At 37.8% G+C, this 18,229-nt stretch overlaps 7 protein-coding genes across 7 annotated transcripts; 1 reads left to right on the top strand and 6 right to left on the bottom strand.

The window, feature by feature from the left end:
• Positions 1–420: 420 nt before the first annotated feature.
• EAE97_011449 (uncharacterized protein) lies at positions 421–1,392 on the bottom strand (the record flags this gene model as incomplete). The annotated part of the gene is made up of 2 exons (XM_038881964.1): positions 421–1,184; positions 1,290–1,392. The coding sequence occupies 2 exons, from the start codon at positions 1,390–1,392 to the stop codon at positions 421–423; spliced, it is 867 nt and encodes a 288-aa protein (XP_038727190.1).
• An 849-nt stretch (positions 1,393–2,241) lies between these two features.
• On the bottom strand, positions 2,242–3,669 carry EAE97_011448 (uncharacterized protein; the record flags this gene model as incomplete). Its single annotated transcript, XM_038881963.1, is given in 4 exon segments — positions 2,242–3,117; positions 3,131–3,150; positions 3,209–3,502; positions 3,558–3,669. 4 exon segments carry the CDS (start codon positions 3,667–3,669, stop codon positions 2,242–2,244), a joined length of 1,302 nt encoding a protein of 433 aa, XP_038727189.1.
• Positions 3,670–4,748: 1,079 nt separating this feature from the next.
• Positions 4,749–5,828, top strand: EAE97_011447 (uncharacterized protein; the record flags this gene model as incomplete). Its single annotated transcript, XM_038881962.1, has 1 exon — positions 4,749–5,828. One exon carries the CDS (start codon positions 4,749–4,751, stop codon positions 5,826–5,828), a length of 1,080 nt encoding a protein of 359 aa, XP_038727188.1.
• A 2,704-nt stretch (positions 5,829–8,532) lies between these two features.
• EAE97_011446 (uncharacterized protein) lies at positions 8,533–9,354 on the bottom strand (the record flags this gene model as incomplete). The annotated part of the gene is made up of 1 exon (XM_038881961.1): positions 8,533–9,354. One exon carries the CDS (start codon positions 9,352–9,354, stop codon positions 8,533–8,535), a length of 822 nt encoding a protein of 273 aa, XP_038727187.1.
• Positions 9,355–14,626: 5,272 nt separating this feature from the next.
• EAE97_011445 (uncharacterized protein) lies at positions 14,627–15,246 on the bottom strand (the record flags this gene model as incomplete). The annotated part of the gene is made up of 2 exons (XM_038881960.1): positions 14,627–14,748; positions 14,808–15,246. The coding sequence occupies 2 exons, from the start codon at positions 15,244–15,246 to the stop codon at positions 14,627–14,629; spliced, it is 561 nt and encodes a 186-aa protein (XP_038727186.1).
• Positions 15,247–16,198: 952 nt separating this feature from the next.
• On the bottom strand, positions 16,199–16,740 carry EAE97_011444 (uncharacterized protein; the record flags this gene model as incomplete). The annotated part of the gene is made up of 2 exons (XM_038881959.1): positions 16,199–16,452; positions 16,512–16,740. The coding sequence occupies 2 exons, from the start codon at positions 16,738–16,740 to the stop codon at positions 16,199–16,201; spliced, it is 483 nt and encodes a 160-aa protein (XP_038727185.1).
• A 418-nt stretch (positions 16,741–17,158) lies between these two features.
• Positions 17,159–17,822, bottom strand: EAE97_011443 (uncharacterized protein; the record flags this gene model as incomplete). Its single annotated transcript, XM_038881958.1, has 2 exons — positions 17,159–17,523; positions 17,579–17,822. The coding sequence occupies 2 exons, from the start codon at positions 17,820–17,822 to the stop codon at positions 17,159–17,161; spliced, it is 609 nt and encodes a 202-aa protein (XP_038727184.1).
• Positions 17,823–18,229: the final 407 nt, after the last annotated feature.

Below are 18,229 nucleotides of genomic sequence, written 5' to 3'. Positions count from 1 at the left end.
ATATAGACTGCGGAGAAGTTCGGAATGAAGGTGAAATAGTGCCGTATTCACGACTCGGTGATCGTGAGACCGTACAATTTATGAATGCAGTGTATACCGTATTTGATGATTCGTAAGAAGATGCGTATTCTTGTATGATATGCGATAGTATGTTGAAGAAGATATCAACCGAGAAGAAGCCTTGGGAGGTAACAGATGTGCCTGACTAATCCACCGTAGCGAATGAATATCTTGAATATTCCTAAGGTATCTGGTGCCATAGACTCTGTAGCGTAAATCAAACCTTAAGAAACAAGAGATACAACGCGAGCGTGTGGGTGAACAATAGGGTAGCAGTATTGCAATCCTGAAGGTAAGAGTCAAAATTGACACTTGAAAACGGTCAAGTTGAGTTACATGTGATAATTCGCATAACAATCCTTATTTAAGTTCTGTTGATCTTCCACGGCGGCGATCATAATACGACGATGATACATTGTGGTCATCTCTCTGTGTGATCCGCCAATTATCATCTTCGAAATTCTCCATTGATTTGATGGCCTTCCAGACGGGTTCTCGCACGACCCAACTACCATCTTTCGAGATTTTGTTGAGGACCATTGTCTCATTGACATTAGGCGACTGGACTACGATGGTTTTCAAGTTATGAAATTCGTGCATTAAATCGGGCCAAAGCACAAATAGACTGCCATAACATCTGGATGTTTCGCAGAGAGCTTCTTCTCGAGATACGTGAAAATGCTCCATCCTGTACATATTTGGTGAGTATAGCGAAATTTCGGCCAAAGTGTGGAAGTTAAAGCATAAGCAATGAGTAGGCAATGCACTCCATCTTCTAAATCTGTTTTTGTAGACTACGTGAATGGCGAGCTTATCAAGCTTTGGATTGAAATATACTGGGTCGCGGAACAATCCAGGGTTCCGAATCAAGTCTGTGTAGTGCAGAAGCGTTTCATATCGGCTTTCCCTGTTGATGCTAAGAGTCACTGGCATAACCGCGTGGACTGATGATATGGCCGGCTTATATTCGCGAGAGTCGTCGGTCCAGCTGTTATGGGCGGTTATGGTGACTACACGAGATTCGAAGCAGTAGTGCCAAATCATTAGACGAATTTCGTAGGGAAGGTTTGTAAAGCAGATGGACTCCGAGTCGACTGGCTCTGCTACAAAGCGCTTGGAATAACCTACAATGTCTGTCAGAGATTACTCACGTGCATATGTCTAGAGTTTTGACACAAGCATTTGCCCCCAGTGTTACAGGAAAGCAACTGGATTGGACTGATACTTACATCGCTCATAAATCCTGCGAGGGGAAAGTTTTGCAAGAGCCTTAGAGATGACAACTCTTTTTTTTGGCTTCATGCCACCAGGAATATGCGAATATTGCACCATATCTTCAACGTAAATAGAATTATGAAGATGTTTTTGAGGCAATCGATGATAGCTACAGAAGTCCAATGAACTAATTAATCACTTCTGAACTGTGTGGAAGTGATTTCGGCGGAGAGAGAGGTTCTTTAAATGACAATTTGATATAAAAGTAGATTAATGTACGATACTTGGTCAATGAGTGAGAGAAGACAGATTCGTCACTAACAGAGAATAGATGAAGAAGAAATTATGGGAATCAGTCTCAATTTAAAGTTACATGGCGCGTTTGATTAAGTGCTTTTGCTCTACGATGCCAAAATGCTGTCGGTCTACTTAGCGGGTGAGGTATGACAAAGTAGCTTCAAAGGTTCTTTAGTTAGTCTGATTACTTTGGGAAATTTTGACAGTACAAGAAACCTAGTCAAAGATAATTGGGTCTAGTTTCTGTCAATCACTCGAATCAATTATTGATCAGCAGCGATCGTCGACCATTGCCTTGGCTGACAAGTGTCATCTTTTCTCTCTCTCCTGTTTTCCGGGTAGTGAAGGTTTCTAGTTCACTAACGACACCTGGTGAAGCATTAAATTCTATTTCGGGTCTTCCTATATCAAGAATTGTCAGTTTTATCAATTTTTCGAGGTACGTAAAACCAGAGAGCTCTTTCCCAAAAATGCGGGCAAAACGAGAGAATCACACTTGTAGCGAATAAATTTCCAGATTTTAAATGAGTTCACATGATAAATAGCTGCAAGTATCACTTTTATGTCATGATATCATATCAATATGTCTTTGTAGTAATCGCCGTTTTACCTATGAACTTGTTTATGTACAGATATACACCCCTTTTTCATGCTTACTCCTATTCTTTTTCAGAAATCCGACTCAAACCACTTGACCCAACATGAATCGCACCTACGACAGCGGTAATACTTTGTATCGATATCTTCATATCTTCCCTCCCCCATTATCTCAGAGAAATTATCACTACTGTAAGGTAAGTGGCCCACATGATCTAGAAAAATTCGAATTCTTGGCATAACGCAAGCAGGATGCGTCCGCTTTATGATCTCAAAGTGACTTTGAAGAAATTTCTCATGCTGTAAATAGTAGACTGTGTTGTCGAGAAACTCTAACACGACAATCTCCTTCAATCCATCATAACCCCAACCTTCATTCCATGCCAACTGCATTCTCGTATCCCAAAATCGATCTTGACTCCAGCATGCTCTCGACATAGTGATGCGTCGAACGAATTTTGGAATTTCTTTATAGACAGAGCCCATATAACCCAGAATATATATAATGTCTTTGACGAAATAAGTGACTTCGGTCCATCTTTTCTTCGGGTCTGCATCACGAGCAACCTTCATTGCTCTGATTGCGAAGGAATCAAGAGTAGGATGAAAGCATATGGGCCTAAAATTTTCGGGGACTAGATCTCTGTACCACAAAAGTGCTTCAGCTCGACTTTCTCGGCAAACTCTCAAAGCGATCGGGACGCTCATGTGTGCTCCAACAATTTTCATCTTTTCAATATCAGTGTTCATTTTAACATGAACTTCCACAAGGACAATGCGAGTTTTAAATGTTGCTCTCCAGATCTTAGATGGAATCTCCTTTGGAAAATTGTGATAATACTTAAATTCGATCAATCCAAACTTTTTTTTCTTGTCGTTTTTGGTCCCGAGGAAAGGTCTCTGTCTCATGGAGGGGATATTTTGGGTTCCCGAATCGCTAGTACAAGTCTGTGTAGAAAACATAAAGGTAAACTGGTTTCACTATACAAAGTCATTGTTAAAAAGTGTCTGTGATAGGGAGCAGAAGGATTTTACTTACAGAAGTTTTTCAATTTAATGTAAGAGATCTTTGGCAGGTTGGCTACCTTCCTTACTTTGCCAGATCTTGTCTCCTTTTCCACGCGTGCTTTTGACCTGCGCTTAGGTACATTGAAGGTCCGCTTATCCTGTGTTGACTTCTTTCCATTCTTATTCTTTCTCTTCTCAGATTCCTTCTTGTCAACCTTCTTCTCGGATGGTCTATTTCTTGCTTGGACTCCTGTAAGGGCAGGCTTTCGCTGCTCCTTGTCTTTTGCTCTGTTGGGCAGATGTGAGGTCGTTACACCTTGTTTGACTGTGGAAAAGTAACAGTTGAGCAGTGATCATGTAGTTTCGAAAGAATGACTTACATTTCTGCTTGATACTGGCTATAGTGAGCGAGGAGGTCCTGGAGAGGGCCACAAAAACTTTCCGAAATCCCAGGGACTTGGCAGGCCGAGATTCGATGTCGTCTTTTGACATGTTGGAGATGTGAGAGTCTATTTGCTGAAGAGTTTGATGTTTATCCTTGCATTGGGGAGTATTTGAGATTCAACCCTCTAGAATATTTTGAGTTTCTTGATAGTAATTTTGGTCGACTTCAGATCAAAAGATGGTCTGGTAAATGATCTTGAAGGACAAGAGAGTTTAATTATTCACTGGAGATGATGGATTCGATGATGCAAAAACGTGGATTCACTGTTTCTGCTGTATCCTGATGCTCTCCACAGCTTCTATCACTCAATGATATTTTCTAAATGGGCTCGAATACCTATAATCCTCTGTATATGCAGTTTGCATCAATCTTACACATTTTTTGACACTGCCAGCTCACTCTATGAGATCTCTAAGAATCTAAATATCAATGGTTTCACATTTGCAGCCCCTAATTCAGAAATTCACATTTAGAATTGAAGCAAACTTGGCCGAAGACCTTAATGTTTCATAACGTCTTAATTTCCGGTCTTTGACTCCCAGAATATATTTCTGGATGATGTCCCTAAGTGGTGGGAGCATGTGCCATTCACTTCCTTTTCTCCAGACAAGACTGAATGTACCACACACATACCGCAAGAAGAGAAGCTAGAGGATAACCAGCAAACTTGAGTGAATTAAGAGCTGTGGCTTGTTTATTTTACAATTAGATAAGAGTTGGATGACATGTTATTAGTCTGCTCTAATATTTCCAATTCATGTAAAAAATGCGTCAAATCTCTCAACCAGTACTTGAGTTTCTCATCGAATTTGCACAGAAATACTTGTCCAATCAAAAAAGATACTAGTCCTACTACACTCAGCTTTACTTCCACCTCAATTCTGATTCACCATACTTACCATTATTTCGAAATAAAAGATAAGAGAATTAGAAAAATCAATGCGAGGTTGAAATGTTACGAAGTAACAAAGGGCAGATCTTGATTCGAAGATCTTTTAAGACGAACTACTGAGAGGTTTCATATGAAACCCTTAAGTAAATTGATAGCTTTCGAAATATTCAGCCATCAACAATCCCAACTTAACGATTCCACAAATCTTCCAAAACCTTGCGGTCAACATCTATCATGTCGACCCCTCTCAATCAAACTTTCTCCGATCACAAGATTACAGCTAATGAGTTGAATTCAAGAATTTCTGCTGTTCCAAAAAATGTTGATCCAGTTCCACCAAACACCATTCAGCTCTTTCTACAAAAAGCCCTAGAAAGCTCTATCAATACAGGAGAGATCCCAGCCAGCCTCTTTCCACCAATTGCAGAGAAGGATCACAATATTACTTCACACAATGACCCAGTCTCATGGCCACGTCTCAACTCAAATGCCAGAAACAATATCCTTCTCTATCCAGGCTCTTTCAATCCACCCCACCAAGGTCATCTAGCCACGATCCGCTATTTTGCGGAGCGTCGTGAGCAACTCGGTATTACCACTATGTTTCTCTTCGTTGATCCTGGCTCGATTGTCACAAGCAAAAAGAAGAAATGGGGTGAAGTTATACTTCCAAAAAACCTCCGCTATGAGCTTTTCTACAAAGTCCCCGAAATTTCTCAACTCGTTGCATCAGGATGGCTTCAGCTGCTGGTGGGAGATATGGATAATCACATCAAAGTCCTACGGGCGACAACCGATTTGGTTTCGGAAGTTGGGTATGCAGTTAAGTTGGTAGGACTGTTGGGTGGGGATAAGTTGACGGTAGAAAGCGCGCCACATGTACATCCGGGAAGCTTGCAGGAATGGGGTCCGGTGGATGAATTTCTTATCATCAACGCAAGAAGACCGGTCGATTTCTTTGATCCGAAGACAGATAAGATTCCAAGAGATCTGCCAGGTTGTACAAAGTGGAAGAGAGGTACGGAGAAGGGTGATGAGGAAGGGGGAACCATCGACGATGAGGTCGGTGTTCTGTGGACATGTCAGGCCTTGACCGTCCCTGGAAATCCGATCATACAATTCCGTGCCTCACAACATAGTGCGTCAAATGGTGTTAGTTCAACTAAGATTCGACAGATTATGACCGAGACAGTCGATGAAAAACTTATGGAGGGACTAAAGGATAAAGTCATTAGTGCTGAGTTTTTGGTTGATTGGTTGGTTCTTCAGCGTAATCAGTCGCGTAAGGTCTCCGATGAGAAAGCATTTCTTTAATTATCTTGCCAGGGCGAATGGTGGCACCCTTACACTGGGTCTCTACTTGTGTTGTCTCCAAATTCGGTCTTCCACCGTCAAGCATGGTTTGAGCCTATGGAATTAGCGCAGTGACGCGATTAAATTGGGCCATAGCTGTCTTCAGTCTCGATCTCTTAAAGCTTCTTTAGACAATGTTATTTTCTCTCACTCATGCCGCATTTTACGTGAACCACAGATCTCTTCGTTGCCTTCATCATTTCGATGTGACTAAAAAATTCTTATGACTATGTAATACCTTTACATTAAGTCAACTACCCCACTTTCCGACCACCCCCTCTTTTCGACCACCTCGAAAACCACACCGCTTTGAGTAATTATAAAATTTACACTTTGAATAACTCAACGATGCTTTAATCAATTAATTTGAAATTTTGATATTATCATAATTGTGATATGAAGAATAGATATACCAAAGAAGATATCGCAGAGGCTCTTAGAGCGATTACAAATGGAGCAAGTATACAAAGAGCTAGCTTGGATTATGGTGTTCCACATACCACACTTCACAATCGAATATATAATGGAGTTTCACATCAAAAAGGTGCCCAAATACTTCAAAAGTTATCTCCAATTCAGGAGAATCAACTAGTAGAATGGATATTAGTATAGGAAGCTCTTAGTACTAGCCCTATACATCATCAAATCAGAGAGATGGCAGAGCACCTCCTTATTGTACAAGAAGAGGATCCCTCACTTGGAAAGAAATGGATACATAGCTTTTTTCAAAGGCATCCTAATATTGGAACTAAGAAGCAATATCAAATCGATTCTGCACGAGTTTCAGGTGCTACATCTGATATTATTAAGAAGTGGTTCCGGAACCTCGCAATCCCTGAAATCAAGGCTATTAAGCCGGCCAATAGATGGAATATGGATGAAGCAGGTATAATGAAGGGTCAGGGTCTTAATGAACTAGTAGTAGGAAGCACTGATCGAAGATTTATTCAAAAAAAGCAATCTGGATCTCGAATTTGGACCTCTTTTATAGAATGCATTTCAGCCAATGGAAAAAGCATTACTCCCCTTGTAATATATAAGGGAAAATCAGTTCAACAACAATGGTTTCCAACCGATTTGACTCTATTTAAGGGTTGGAACTTTACCGCTACAGAAAATGGATGGACTACAGATGCTACAGCTTTAGAATGGCTGAAAAAGATCTATATCCCTCAAACTACCCCTATTCAGCCGGAAAATTCAAGACTCCTCATTTTGGACGGACACGGAAGCCATGAAACTACAGCATTTATGTTAGAATGCTTCAATAACAACATATATCTCTTATTTCTCCCACCACATACATCACACGTACTACAACCACTCGATTTATCTGTGTTCTCACCCCTAAAAAGTGCATATCGAATCGAACTTAATAAATTAAGTCTATTATCCGATTCCTCACCAATTGGAAAGCGCAATTTCCTTTCTTGCTATCAGAAGGCTAGAATAGAAGGTTTAACTATTCAAAATATCAAGTCTGGGTGGCAAGCTAGTGGTCTTTGGCCCAAAAATATGGCTAAACCTCTTATGAGTCGACTTTTGCTTGAAAATAGCAATAAAGAGGTTTTATCACTTAATCCTGAATCTGATGATGATCCTATTCTTCAATGGAATATACATTCATTGTTTATTCAATGGAAAACCCCTCAAAAAGGAGCCGATATCAGAAAATATAGAGATATAATGATTCAAGAGAAGGAGATCGATTTGCCAACACAAAGATTACTATTTCGCAAGATTATAAAAGGATTCGATGCTAAGGATTATAAACTCTTAGAGGCAGAGAATAAGATTAGAAAGCTAGAATATCAATTAGATGAAGCATTACCTAGAAAAAGGCGAAAGGTTGTGGTATCTCCAAATTCGAAGTTCGCAGGGATTAGAGCTATAAGGCGTACACAAATTGAAGCGGGAGATCGTGAAATTGAGGGAGATGATAGCTCTAGTGCTATAGAAAGTGATTCTACAGGCGATTTTATTGAAGTTCAATAGTTATTGAGTTATTAAAGTTTTAAGTGTAGATAATATGATTTTTTTAGGTGGTCGGAAACAGGGGGTGGTCGGAAAGTGGGGTAGTTGACTTAACGCACAACTGACCTGCACGCATAATTGCGACATTCCAAACCTTTTTCGTAGGATGTATAATATTTTTGTCTTACTAATCGTATCAAGCCCATGAATGAAAAATGACATGGTGAACTAATAGTCAGGATTAGCAGCCAATATTGCCAGGAACATGAAAAAAGCAAGGGCACTTTGGGAAACGCTTTCTAGTTTTCAAACAAGCTGTGAGACTTGTATCGAAACTAGGTAGGTAAGCACAAGGTAGGAAAATTTATTTTGATGCAAATCACAGATTCCGAAAAAGCCCCCAAGATGAATCTTCATTCGAGTGGTTGTTTCGATGACGTGTTATTTCTTTGGGAAACTATCTAAGTAGTTACAATCAGATGTCTCCATATCTCCAGTCAATACTCGGAATCAAACCAATCTGCAGTCTCCATCAAATCGTAGTTCTCATAGACCCGGGATCCATATGCTTGCTCCATCTCATCGCGAAAAATAGGAAGAAGAAAAGGTTCGGTATAGATCGTCACTTCTGGAATATGAAATGAGGAATTCTTTTCCACTTCAGCTTCAAACGTATGAGTGAGGCAATTCTCTAGATGTTGCACTCAGTTGAGTTGTCAAATCCAGAGCTTTGGGAGTCTTTTTGCGGCCTGCCACTTATCATGATAATCTCTTCCAAACAATCGAACTCGGCCAGAAGCGGTTCGATAAATGTGCTATAGATGCTCCCTTGTGGTTGTGGACGGTGCCTATTAATGATACCATAGTCATAAATGAAGTAAGTCGGAAATGTCAACGATCTGATTGGTCTCAAGAGTACTGACGACGAAATGTCAATTAGGTGCGTAATTCCCCATGAGAGTTTCTCCATGGTGTCGCACCCACGAATATTATGCCTTGAGCAATAGTGACGAGTAGCAAAGGAATCTAGCTGGTAGTTGAAATAGATCGGGATGTAGGAGACATCTGGTAGAAGGTTGGTGTAGCATCTAAGTGTCTCCATTCGACTTTCGTGGTTGACGAAAAGAGTTACTGGACTCGGTGTAATTGTGGTACATTGGGCAATTCGATCTGGATAATCAGGAACTTCAACCTGAAGCTCTAAATCATACCCCATGGAAATGTCAAAATCTACACAGACTTCAACATTGCGACCGCGAAAGCTATATTCAAAGATCTTGATTCGTATCTCGATAGGAAGTTCTGATAACAAGACAGAGCTCGAAGTAATGTCATATCTTTCGCGCATGGGGAACTTTCTCAAGTTTATCCATCGTCGTCGTGGAATGCGCATTTTCCAGCCGCGTACCAAAGCTCTATAAAGTTTGGAGCGACGCTTTTCTAGCTCATCGACTAGAGCCTTGCCTGAAAAATTCTTGCATCTTTTTGCGGTCAACTTGTTTTCGGGGTCCATGTTATGAGTTCTATCGTTTCCATTAGCATCGGCAAGCCTCACACAGCGTAACCGCTTTTGGGGCATGAAGGACATCACTTACTTATTTTGGATTGTGCTGTCTAGGATTTCACTCTAGAGACATACGGTTGGACAATAGCTTTTTGAATGATGTTTGACAAACTCTTAGACGAATCTCATCGATGCAAAAATTTGCCCCAGATGAGACTTAGTAATTAGAAGACTGAGTTCAGACTGGTCGCAAGGTACCGCCACTTGTCGAACTGAATGTGGTAAACTCTTGGGGAGTGAATGAAGATGTATACTGTATTTAAATCACGTTATCAGAGTACATCACATCCGCAGAACGGATTCACCGCTTTAAAATTGCAGGTTCCATACAGTTTTCTTGTGGGCCCCCGCCTTTCCTTGACATGCGACAATTTCCTACACAAATTGTTATCTTGAAGTGAATACATACCGATAGAGATCCTCTGACATATCTTATACATCAAGATCGGGTATCACAGCAATGAAGAAGCCGACATACCTACAAAATGGTGAATGGGTCAGAACCGATGAATCGGGCATAGAAGCGGCAGTAGAATCTCGGTATCAAAGAGTTTCTCTTTTGCGGAGAATTCCACTTAGGACATGTCGATGAAATTTTTCTTGATACGCATATCCAAAGTCCAAGATATACCTGGGATATATGGAGGCAGAATTAGGTGCTGTGATAATGACACGGATGTGGAAGCCATATGCTCGCGTTCTCGAAGAGAAGAAACTTGGAAGATCTGGTTGCCATATTTGGCCCTTAAAGTTGAGCTGTAGCTTTTGTCTCGGCATTAGATACCATTGTTTTCTTCATTATTTGGTGAAGATTGAGCTTCAAAATCCAGTTCCACCTCTTTCGATGTTCTCATCCAGCATTTCCTAGCGTCAAGACTACATTGGGTGTTAGCTACATTTATTACAGCTTTTTTGCGCCTTTTAAGGGGTTCTCGGCAATTTACAGGGTATTGTACACTATCTCACAGGGCCTTAGGTAAGTCTTGCCAACTTGCACTGAGCGCCTGTAAAAAATTCCACATAATAACATTGTTTTTCGACCCATTAATACTTCAAAGTTCGTATTTTCTCCATTTAATGCTGCAAGTTCAATTGAAAAATTGACTATCGCAAAAAAATGCTCTGCAACCAGGCCATGTAGTAAGCCCTAACAGTTGATTACTAAAAGCACTAGAACGTCTACAAGTCAACATCGTTTTTTATCTCACATATGAAAACTGGATGATTGTTTTAAAATAATCTCTATACTTAATTAAAACTTAATTTAATTAATAGAAGCATCTTATTATACATCAATGGTGTAGTGTCCAGGTAATGGCTGATGACTCGCTACTCGTTCGCTAAATCTTGATCGGGTTTTTTGATTCAATTAAGACTCCTATACGGAGTGGGAAAATTTAGAGTGACATTAGCAGTGATAAAGTGTGGAAATACAACAATTGTGGTCAAGAAAATACTTCGAAAGGCTCTACAGAGACTTTCTGTTAGTCATTGAGGGTGATGTCGCACTTCGAGCAATGATTTTCTTCCTGTCTTGATTGGATGAATCAAATGTAGTATCTTTATGTTTGTGGTCATTGCATATCGCTCAACATCATAGTCATTGCAAATGTTGCTTTATCGAATCACGGAATTCGACTCCTCAGCTTCGATTCAATTCTCGTTATGTACAGTACTAGGCCACTTATATCCGCCCCCCCGCTTATTTTATAGTGTCATATATTGCATTACCCTTTTTCAATATTAAATATTAAATTAATCAAGAATTATAAAATTATTAAATTTAAATAAATAAATAATATATTCTTATATTATTAATATATATAAAAATTATTCTATTATTGATTTTTAATCTATTAATATTTAGTATATCAGCTATTCACTATAATACAAACCTTAATTCTAAAAGATATATTAACTTCCAAATTATTAAATAATTCTTTATTCAATATATTTTAAATTATCTATAAATAATTCTTTAATTTTTAACAAATATATTCTAATTTGCTTTTATTAATAACAATATCAGGAAATATTTTATATACTTTTATCTTTAGAATCCACTATATATACTCTATAAGATTGAGATTAAAGAAATAAGGAAATCAATCCTTTAATAAAAGAATCTTTTTTTTTTGAAATCAATCTTGTACCTTATAAATACAATAAATAAAAATATTATTCTACATAAATTCATACCCTAAATCAAGCTTTTCAAAAATAAAATCTACTTCAACTTCAAGAATCTTGAAATAAGACTTAATACTATACCCATATTTTATATTCTCAAAATCCCTATCCATTATATATAAATTGCTTCTCCCAATATCCCAAAAGCTTTTTTAATATATAATCTTTATATTCTTATTCATATTATACATTTCAACCATTTCTAAATTCTATTTCTAAAAGCTAATACAAAAACACCATTCTAATCTTTTTCCTTTTTTCTACTCTATAAAGTACTTATCTAACCATACAATTAGGCTCTATTCTTTAATAATTAACTTTTTATAAATTAAACACTATTTAAGTCATTTAATAATATATATTAATATAAATTCTAATCTCTTTTTATATCTTCAATTAATTATATCATATTCAATCAAAATCCTCTTAATAATTCTAATACTACAATTAAATCTAACCTCTTGAATAATCTATTTATATATAATTTTCAAAAATAATCATATATATTATAATAATATTTATTTATTTTATTTAATATATAATTTAGATTAATTAATATATAATAAATATATATTATTATTATATATTAGATTTTATAAGAGAATATATTATATAATTCCGCAAAAGAATTTAAAACTTTTTATAATTTAATAAAAATTAAAGCCTTTTTTTGTTTTATTAATTATTTTACTGTATATATATAGAATAAAATACTCATAAAAATTATTTTATATATCTTTAATATATTATATATTATAAATTGAAAGTATAATTAAAATAATAAAATGTGATTGTGGGAATATAATGTATAAAAAAACGTGTTTTGTGGAGTTTTGACTAATAGAATTGCACAGTGACTGTACTTAGGAAATTACGAACTCAGATATGCAAGACTTTTTGCTGTGCTCAAATTGCCATTTTTATGTACGTGTACTCGAAGAATACAAAATCAGGCTATTAAATACTTAGGGCCCGCACGCACCAGTGCTACGAGAGGTACATATGCATATAATCCGATACCAGCAGCAATATACCATACTATTTTTCCTCACATGTCCCATTTTTTTATATCTCATAATAGAAAAAATATCATAGCTGCAAGGAATTTGGACCATACCCTCTCGCCGTTTTCTACGCTTCTTTGTGCGGAACTCTTCTTGCCATTTTTCGGCTTCTCGGTGCATGCTCCGCGACATTGTTCAGAGGAACATTCTTTTGGGGGATTTTCCAAGAAACAACAGCCATCTTAAGATTTTCATTACTTAAATATGCCGCGAAGTAGACAATTCCTTTGCTTACCATAAACGGAAGTGTAAATAGTAATACCAGCAGTAACTGTAACGGTATACTTCGACTTAGTCGCAACAGGGTCGTTAGAAAAACCGGCGGGTGTTTGATACTGTGAAAATCCATAACAAGTTCACTAAATCACTTGTTAATATCTTACTAATTAAGAGATATCTTGATGACTAATATATGTATAACATGATTTTATATTATTATATTATATAGTTAACGTAGTTTAACACTGAGTGGCTTATATTATCAAGTGGCCCACTTCAAAATACATACAAAATTCGTTTATACAAAACCGTATACTTTCTTTATTTATTAATAGAATTTTTAAAAAATTGAAACTAGAATATCTGATTATATAAATATTATAAAAATCTAATTTGTTTTGGAAAATCTAAATTGATATATAAGTTATTATTAAAATAATATTTTTGTAACGAAAATCGTAACAATTTCGATTTTTTTAAAAATTTAATGGAAATATTTATATAAAAACTAGATTTTTAAAAAACTAATTTTTATTAATATTTAATATCTTTTTTTTTTACAAAAATAATGTTTAGTTATTAAAATATAAATATTAGAAAAAGCTTGATATTGGTGTATTTTGAAGTGAGCTATTTGATGATATAGGCTACTCAGTGTTAAACTACGTTATATAATAATATCTCTTATCAAATTAATTTATAATGAAATAGAATAGAATGAAATCAAATGGAAGTATATGGAAAATTATTATTAAATTGATTAAATTTGATTGGTTGTACTTTTTTTTTATTATGTAAGTTGATTTTATAAGATTTGGTTTAAATCGATCTTATTTATAAGCATAGAAAATACTAGAGCTTCATTATAAACTATATAAACCTAGAATATTCTTGAAAGAAAATTTAGAAAAAAGCAAGCAATTTCATCTTAAAATAAGCCTAGCTCTTATAAATTGACTTTAATTCAACTCTTATGTATATATTCGATTTGTCCCTAAAGCCTAAATTGACTAGATTTTCCACTATTATTATAATAATAATTATTCTTATTATTATAAAACGTGACCTCCAAGAGATACACACAGGATTTTAATTAATTGTCTTTCGTTGGCTTTGCCTTTTGCGTCGTCTTCGTCGTTGACTTTCCTTTTGCTGATGCTGAGGAAATGAGCGCGAAGATGAGGAATATTTGGAGAATGGCGGAAATGTGGGCGCGTGGGAAGATCATGATGACAAGATGTTCTCTTTTGTAGGTGTTGGTAGATTACTTTTGCTTGAAGCGGATTAAATACTCCGTGTGAGACAATGTATCTTGCGAGTGATGCTTGTTGAGATAGATTCGTTTTACGATGCGGTGTTCCAATGTATGCAGTGTCGGACTGCAGTGTTCTAAGAAACTTTTAGGGTCATTTGGAATTCTTCTGATGTGTTCATTCCTGGAAAAATTGAGTTCTCTATGTTGAGTATGATTCATGGATTTTGCAATTGCGAAGTCACTTTCATGAGATGATTTGATTTGAAGGGGAGTCAGCGACCAAATCATACACCCAGTCATACAGAGACCAATGAATTATCTACTATCATAGTAGTCATCCTCAATATCATGACGAATTCAACAGAAGAATATTTTTAAGAATTCATATATTCATCCTACGAAATCGACTCCTCCATAAACTTCTCATCTCCCAACATGATAGCCCATAATATATTCTCACCTCAAATGAAAAGATTAATTCCCTCTGATTACATTAAATGAAGGATTCCAGAATGACAAGCAAGCCCAGAACAATTGTAACAAATATCAAGAAGGAATCTGTATCCATGCTTTTCAGTCCCAAGCTCTGAGTTGGGCTTGCGGTGCTGGAGTTGCCTAAATCAATTCAATTAGCAATCGCCAAACTAATACTCAAAATGGCTACAAGATCCTACTCTTAGTCTGTGTACCGGTGGTGGAAGTGGAAGTTGAGCTAGAGCCAGTAATAGGAACCAAATTTGAAACGGAAGCGGAAGACGAAGCGGCAGTGACGGTGGTGGGTTTTGAGGTTGTAATAGGGCTAGGAGTCGAGATGAATGTCATAATAGAGGTAGAAGTTGAAGTCGAAGTGTAAGAGACGGTGGAGGTTGGTGCAGGAGCCACAATTGTGAGGGTGACAGTGAGCTCGAATCCACCCGTAATAACTACCAGACTGGTGATTAATGTTCTAGATGATTTGATAGTTGGAGATTTCGTGGATCCACTTGACAAATGCAGAGTTGTTCCTACAGATTCAGGTGGAGGAATCGGTGGCAAGCTCTGAGCGACAGAGAGCAAAGCGAGTTTGAACATCACGAACAAGACAACCGCATTTTTGAAGCTTGCGCAAACCATGACTATGATCTGATGTCGTAATAGGTGATTGGTTGTAGTTTTTTATTGATACCCTTACGTTCAATCAACTGGTCGTTTTGTTGATGAGGTTTTATTGATGGTTTTATTGATGGTTTTATTGATGGTTTTATTGATGGATCAATTTGTGATATTTGGATGGAAGAATTGAAAGTTGTCAGGTACAAGGTAAGAAGCTTCGTATCTTGCATTATAAATGCCCAAGTCGCTAAGAATATCATTAGCTCCAGATGCATGAGTGATATGGTTCGAGTGAATCTGTTCATGGGACTATTTAGATATCTCCAGAGTGTAGTATGCGGTCCAAATCTACGTCCAAGGGCCTGAGACTTTTCATCCCCAAAGAAATTGAGCCATCCAATGAACTTAAATACATTCTAAGCGTTTCAGATTACCAAACAGCTTTCCAATACTAGAAGTTTGTAATCCATCTGCTAGTGCGGACTATCAGACACAATATACCTTCCCATTTGTTGGGTCGGATGTCATATAGGTCTTTCTACGGCTGAGTTCTTTCTTACCCGAACATCTTACTTGATTTTGGGCATTTTATATTCACTTTCAGATTGCGGCATTTGAACTTCCATGTTTTCCTGTGCGTAAACATATCCTCCCAAAGATCAATGAAGAGTTCTACTAACATGAGAGAGGCCTTGAAGTAGGCAGAATACACATCTATGAATGCATCCGAGCCAGATTCACATTGCAAAAATTCAAAGCACCGATCTACACTTCGATTCCACAGAAGTCCTTGAACTCTCGACTCTGTGCGATTTCTTTCTAGGTTTAATCCAAATGTCAGGCATCTTCAATTAACATACAATATCAACCTCATCCATCGATGATCCCCTCTCGATCTGTGAGTAAAAAATTTCCATTGCTTCCCGCACATAGCCTTCCACTCGCAGTATACCAAATCTATCCGCTTTCATTATCAAAAAACCAAATAACTCATGGCCATCGAAATCAATCCCAATAAAGCCAGTGACCGCATTAGAGAGGTGTCCAGCTCCATGCTCCGCCGTCCCGAACTATGACTTGGGCTTGGACTGTGGTTTGGCGTTGCGGATACGGTAGGGCTTGGAGTCGGTACTGTGGCTGACGCTGCTGGAGTTCCTGTTTGTAGCTTACATGTGGATTGGGTCTCACATGATCCTGGAATTCCGTTGCTCCGAAAGCAGCAACCAGCTGGAAAGAGGTATTGATTAGCAAGTCCTCACACAATAGAAAAGTGAAATAACACTTACGCAAGATTTGGGTATAGATAGAGGACGCAGATGTCCAAGTAGTGGTGCTCGAGTTGGTTGAAAGAAAGGAACGAAGGTGAGAACTGCTTGTTCCAGTTGGATTGGCTGGACATCCGCTTGCCATGATTTGAGGCAGACTGATAGAAAACGTCGCTTGCGCAATTCTTGTGAAGGCGAAGGTGATTAAGGCGAAAATAACAATGATCCTGTTAAAGCGTGAGAAGATCATATTGGGTGTTGGAGATTCGCAAACGATACGTCTGGTAAGCTCAGTTGCCAGGTCTAAGGAATCTGATATTTAAGGGTTCAAGTGCGCTTTGTTTTATTGGAACCAATATTCTAGACGGGTTCTCAACCCTTTTTGTAAAAAATTAATGAACACTATGCTATCAAATAGATTCTCAGACAGAGACTCATAGTGCATCCTTTGACGGGTGACTTGACATTTCCTAGTCATGCAATTCTTCATCATTCACTTCCAAGGACCAAGGACCAATGACTGGGTATTTCGATTCTATGATACTCATATTTCGGTTGTTATTACAACATCTATTAATAAATCCTGATGCTAAGTATTTAGTGACAGGATCAGTTCAGCGGTCAAAAGGTAAAAGTGTTCATGATGAATAAAATTTCAGGCTCTGGTTTTATACTTCTGCAATCCTCCTATCGACGCAACATCCTAGCACTCTCCGGTCTAATATTGATTCCCCATTCTCAATACTCTTGTCTAACCACAAAATAAAAGCCCCATTCCATTCAGAACTCCTACAACAGAGAAAAAAAATCATCAGCATCAAATTCGCAGGCATCATTCCATTACCCGCACTCGAACTAGGAGCCGAAGTCTCCGTCGGATTTCCAATAATGGGTGGGGGATCTGTTTTTGAGGGTGCTTCCGGTCCATCATTTTTAAGGTAATAGGATACTGTCTTTGTAACATATGCCGGACGACATGAGGGATTGTCTTGGCAGGAGCCTGCTTCATCCAAGAGCAAGAAACAACATCCAGCTGTTCAATTTGTTAGTGAGGTCTTTATGATGAGATTTAATCATGCATCTCTCACCGAAGATTCCAGTGTATGTTGAACCTGCAATTTGGGTGGGTGTCGTGTACGTAGCAAGTTGTGCACATTTATCTTTGAAGAAGCCGCTATGTGTCTCGAAAACGAGGATTGTCGAGATGCCAGCAGAGAAGATAGAAACACTCTTGGAACTTTCTTGAGGGCCAGAGGAACCAATAACAGCCGCAGGTGCGAAAGCAATCAGGATGAAGGAAATGATAATCTTCATGAGATGTATGGAAATCATTTTTTCGATACAGATGGTTCTTGTGTTTTGTTATGGTGAAATTTTGCTTGTCTTTAGATTTCAATCGAATGTCTAGGTGATGTCGAGAAATTTGTGGGAGGAAGCGGATATGCATACAAAGATGTGGTGTCGATGTGAATATGGGAATACGGAGAACAGTAGCACGAATCAGGATTCCAAATCGAACTCTGACTCACTGTGATTAAAATGCGCCATGAAGAGAATTCACGCATCAATGACTCATAAACAAAGTATTACTTGTGACAATCGAATAATTTAATTCTAGAAAGTGAAAAGGACACCCGCGGTAAATCAATAGAGCGCAAGTTTGAATCTCATCCAGAGCGACATGGAACCTGTAGTTTATCTCATATCACATTTATGAGACTCGGCAGGAGGAGGCACAA

Source organism: Botrytis byssoidea (assembly GCF_014898295.1).
Source record: "Botrytis byssoidea strain MUCL 94 chromosome Unknown BBYS_037, whole genome shotgun sequence".
In the NCBI taxonomy this organism is placed as follows: domain Eukaryota; kingdom Fungi; phylum Ascomycota; class Leotiomycetes; order Helotiales; family Sclerotiniaceae; genus Botrytis; species Botrytis byssoidea.
This window is presented reverse-complemented; position numbering and strand designations above follow the sequence as displayed.